The sequence below is a fragment of the Penaeus japonicus genome, unplaced genomic scaffold (assembly GCF_977035675.1).
Source record: "Penaeus japonicus unplaced genomic scaffold, GWHDUDI00000001_assembly GWHDUDI00000020, whole genome shotgun sequence".
NCBI classification, from domain to species: Eukaryota; Metazoa; Arthropoda; class Malacostraca; order Decapoda; family Penaeidae; genus Penaeus; species Penaeus japonicus.
Window position 1 is genome coordinate 11,620,735 of NW_028234422.1, and position 2,500 is coordinate 11,623,234.

Consider the following 2,500-nt stretch of genomic DNA (forward strand, 5'->3'; position numbering starts at 1 on the left):
CCCGTTGCCCTCGTACCCAGAAACTGTTGGCACTGATGTCTAATCTGGCGTCGTCTGCAGTGTTGGTGGATTGGAGTGAGAAGTTGCGCCCTTCTGTGGGGATGAGGGGAGGTTCGATCCTCACGTCGCGGCACACCTCGCCAAGCATTTGTGCAGTCACGTCCCTCACCTCGTCGTGGCGCATGCAAACGAAGCCTCCCGTCTTGCACGTCATGGCATGGTTGGGGTCGAAAGCCGAACCGCATGTGCAGTGCTGGTGAAGGTCCTCTATTGGCCAACCATATCTCAGGGCAAGTGCGTCCACAAACTCTGTTTGTTTAAACTAAACCCTTTGACTTTGATGGGGAGACTGGTCAACCAGTTAGAGGCGCCGGTTTCGCGTGCCATACTCATTCTTCTTTTCATATCCTCAGTAATTATAGAGGTTAGTTCTTGAAGTTGTGCCCTCTGCTTTGTTTCTCTATTTTTTGTAATTTCCATTTTGATTGTTTTTTGTTGTGTTGTATCAGGCTGTGTATATGTTTCTTGCGTTATTATGGCTTGAGTTAGGCTGGCTGAGAGCTTGACTGAGTTTTGGAACTCCATGTCCGCTATTTTACACGGGTTTGTTATGCCGAGTCCCCCAAGCCTTGGCGGAAGTTCGAGTATGGCTCTCTCGTTGGCAGTGGGATTTCTTCCACCTGATAGTGCTGGGATCAGGTGCTTTACAATTGCTTCCTCAAGTGGTGAAAGTAAAGGCTCGATGTTAGGTATAGTTCGCATTAAGAAGTTCCACTTATGTTTGATACCGAAGGTGAAGGCGGTATATGCCGAGTGCGGTTCCTTCTTTGCGATTTCTGCCAGCTCTATCACTTCCCTTCTCCATTCATCCACTTGCCTTATTATGTATTCTTCCCTGGTTGCTGTTGTGCCAAGAACTGCCCCAAGGTGTTTTTCACCGCCGGCCTTTATGATCACGTTTGTTTCTCGGAAGGCTTCTCTGGCTTGTCCGAGATATTCCGGTTTTACAATTAAAACCGATTTGGCGGCGTTCGGAAAATATCCTTGTGGAGGGCCATGTGTCTCAATGAGATTCCACCACTTCCTTATGTTCTCAATTTTCCCTGCTCCGGTCAGGTCGTCGGCATAAGCAACTTGCTTTATATTTGTTGTTGTGTGGTCAATTATTGTTTGTAGCCTGAGGAGACCGATGGCGTACATCGCCATGGCAATTGGGTCACCTTGTGTTGTGCCCTCGGCTGAAGCTATCATCTCATAGGTATTTGTTCTATTGTCGAATATGTGGAGCTCTGCTGGGTTGTTGTAGGTGTTCTTAGTGTATTGTGCGAGGCTTGGGCATTTGACCTCTATATTGTGGATTGTTGCCTTCCGGTTGATGTTGTTGAAGGCATTTGTAGCATCCACCATGAGTACGGCCTGACAATCCGGCTCTTCATAGATGTTTCTCATGGCGTGGATTGCTGCCTCACACCCTGCCTGTTGACCTGCACACACCTGTAAATTTCCCACGGCTTGTCTAACGTCGTCTCCGACAACGTTCATGATTGCCTTGCCGATGATTCGTCGCAAGACTTCTCCAATGCCAATGGGGCGGCATCCGGGCTTCTTGTCGAGGGCAATTAAACGACAAGCTGTGAAGGCATCCAGGTCGTTGCAGTTTTCTGTTGCAAGTTTTCTAGCAAGAGATGCAATGGCTTTGCAAAGGTCATTTGCAGCTGTCCCAAACTTGCTGCTGCTCAGGATGGTTTTCCATGCCTTTGCGTCGAGTCCAGAAGGTCCAGCTGCACCATGTGTGTGCAATGCATGTGTTCTTATCTTTTCGCCGGTAATTCGCTCAAAGATCTCCGGAGGTGGGGGATTATACTCTCCTCGAAACATCGTTCCCGCCGCCGCTTCCTTTGCAGGCGGGTGCTTTTCATTGAGCAAGCGACGGGTGTTTTCATTTAAGGGTAATGTCCCAGTTGTGTCATTTGATGTTAGGACCCTTACTGCCTTTGTCACTTTGCCTTGTTTCATTAGACTGGCAAATTTCCTTGATTTGTCCATCTCTTTTCTTGTTGCAATTGTTTATATATCTTATTCTTCTTTAATATCTGTCTCTCTCTGTCTTTCATTATTCTCAATTCCTTCACCTTTCCTCCTCTTTATTTTCTCCCTCTTTATCCCCATCTACGTTGTCTCTTCTATTTTTATCCCTCTTTAATATTTTTGATCGCATCATTTTCTGTATCCTCTTCTTTTTTGTATTTTTTTCTGCTTGTCCGTTACTATTAAGATGAATAAAACAAAGAGATAAATGGATATAAAGATTAATGGACAAAGGAATAGATAAATTAGTGGATAGATGAATTACTAGATAGATCCAAGGATAAGTAGATTGAGGATTAAATCATAATACATATAGAGATAAATAGAATCATATGTAAAGGTTAAATAGATTGATAGAAGGATAGATAGTAGATAACGAAAGTGAATAAAATTAGTCTTTTCTGTCTGTCAT

At 44.8% G+C, this 2,500-nt stretch overlaps 2 protein-coding genes across 2 annotated transcripts in view; both read right to left on the reverse strand.

Moving 5' to 3' along the window:
* LOC147469632 (uncharacterized) overlaps positions 1-2,056 on the reverse strand; it is a 2,764-nt gene extending 708 nt beyond the window's left edge. Inside the window, 2 exon segments of the mRNA XM_086548000.1 lie at positions 1-312; positions 315-2,056. The exon segment at positions 1-312 is cut by the window's left edge and continues 708 nt beyond it. Coding sequence (XP_086404126.1) covers positions 1-312; positions 315-2,046 — 2,044 coding nt within the window. The 5' untranslated portion in view covers positions 2,047-2,056.
* The window catches only part of VGlut (Vesicular glutamate transporter), a 70,984-nt gene that overhangs the window by 47,753 nt on the left and 20,731 nt on the right, over positions 1-2,500 (reverse strand). The window lies entirely within an intron of this gene.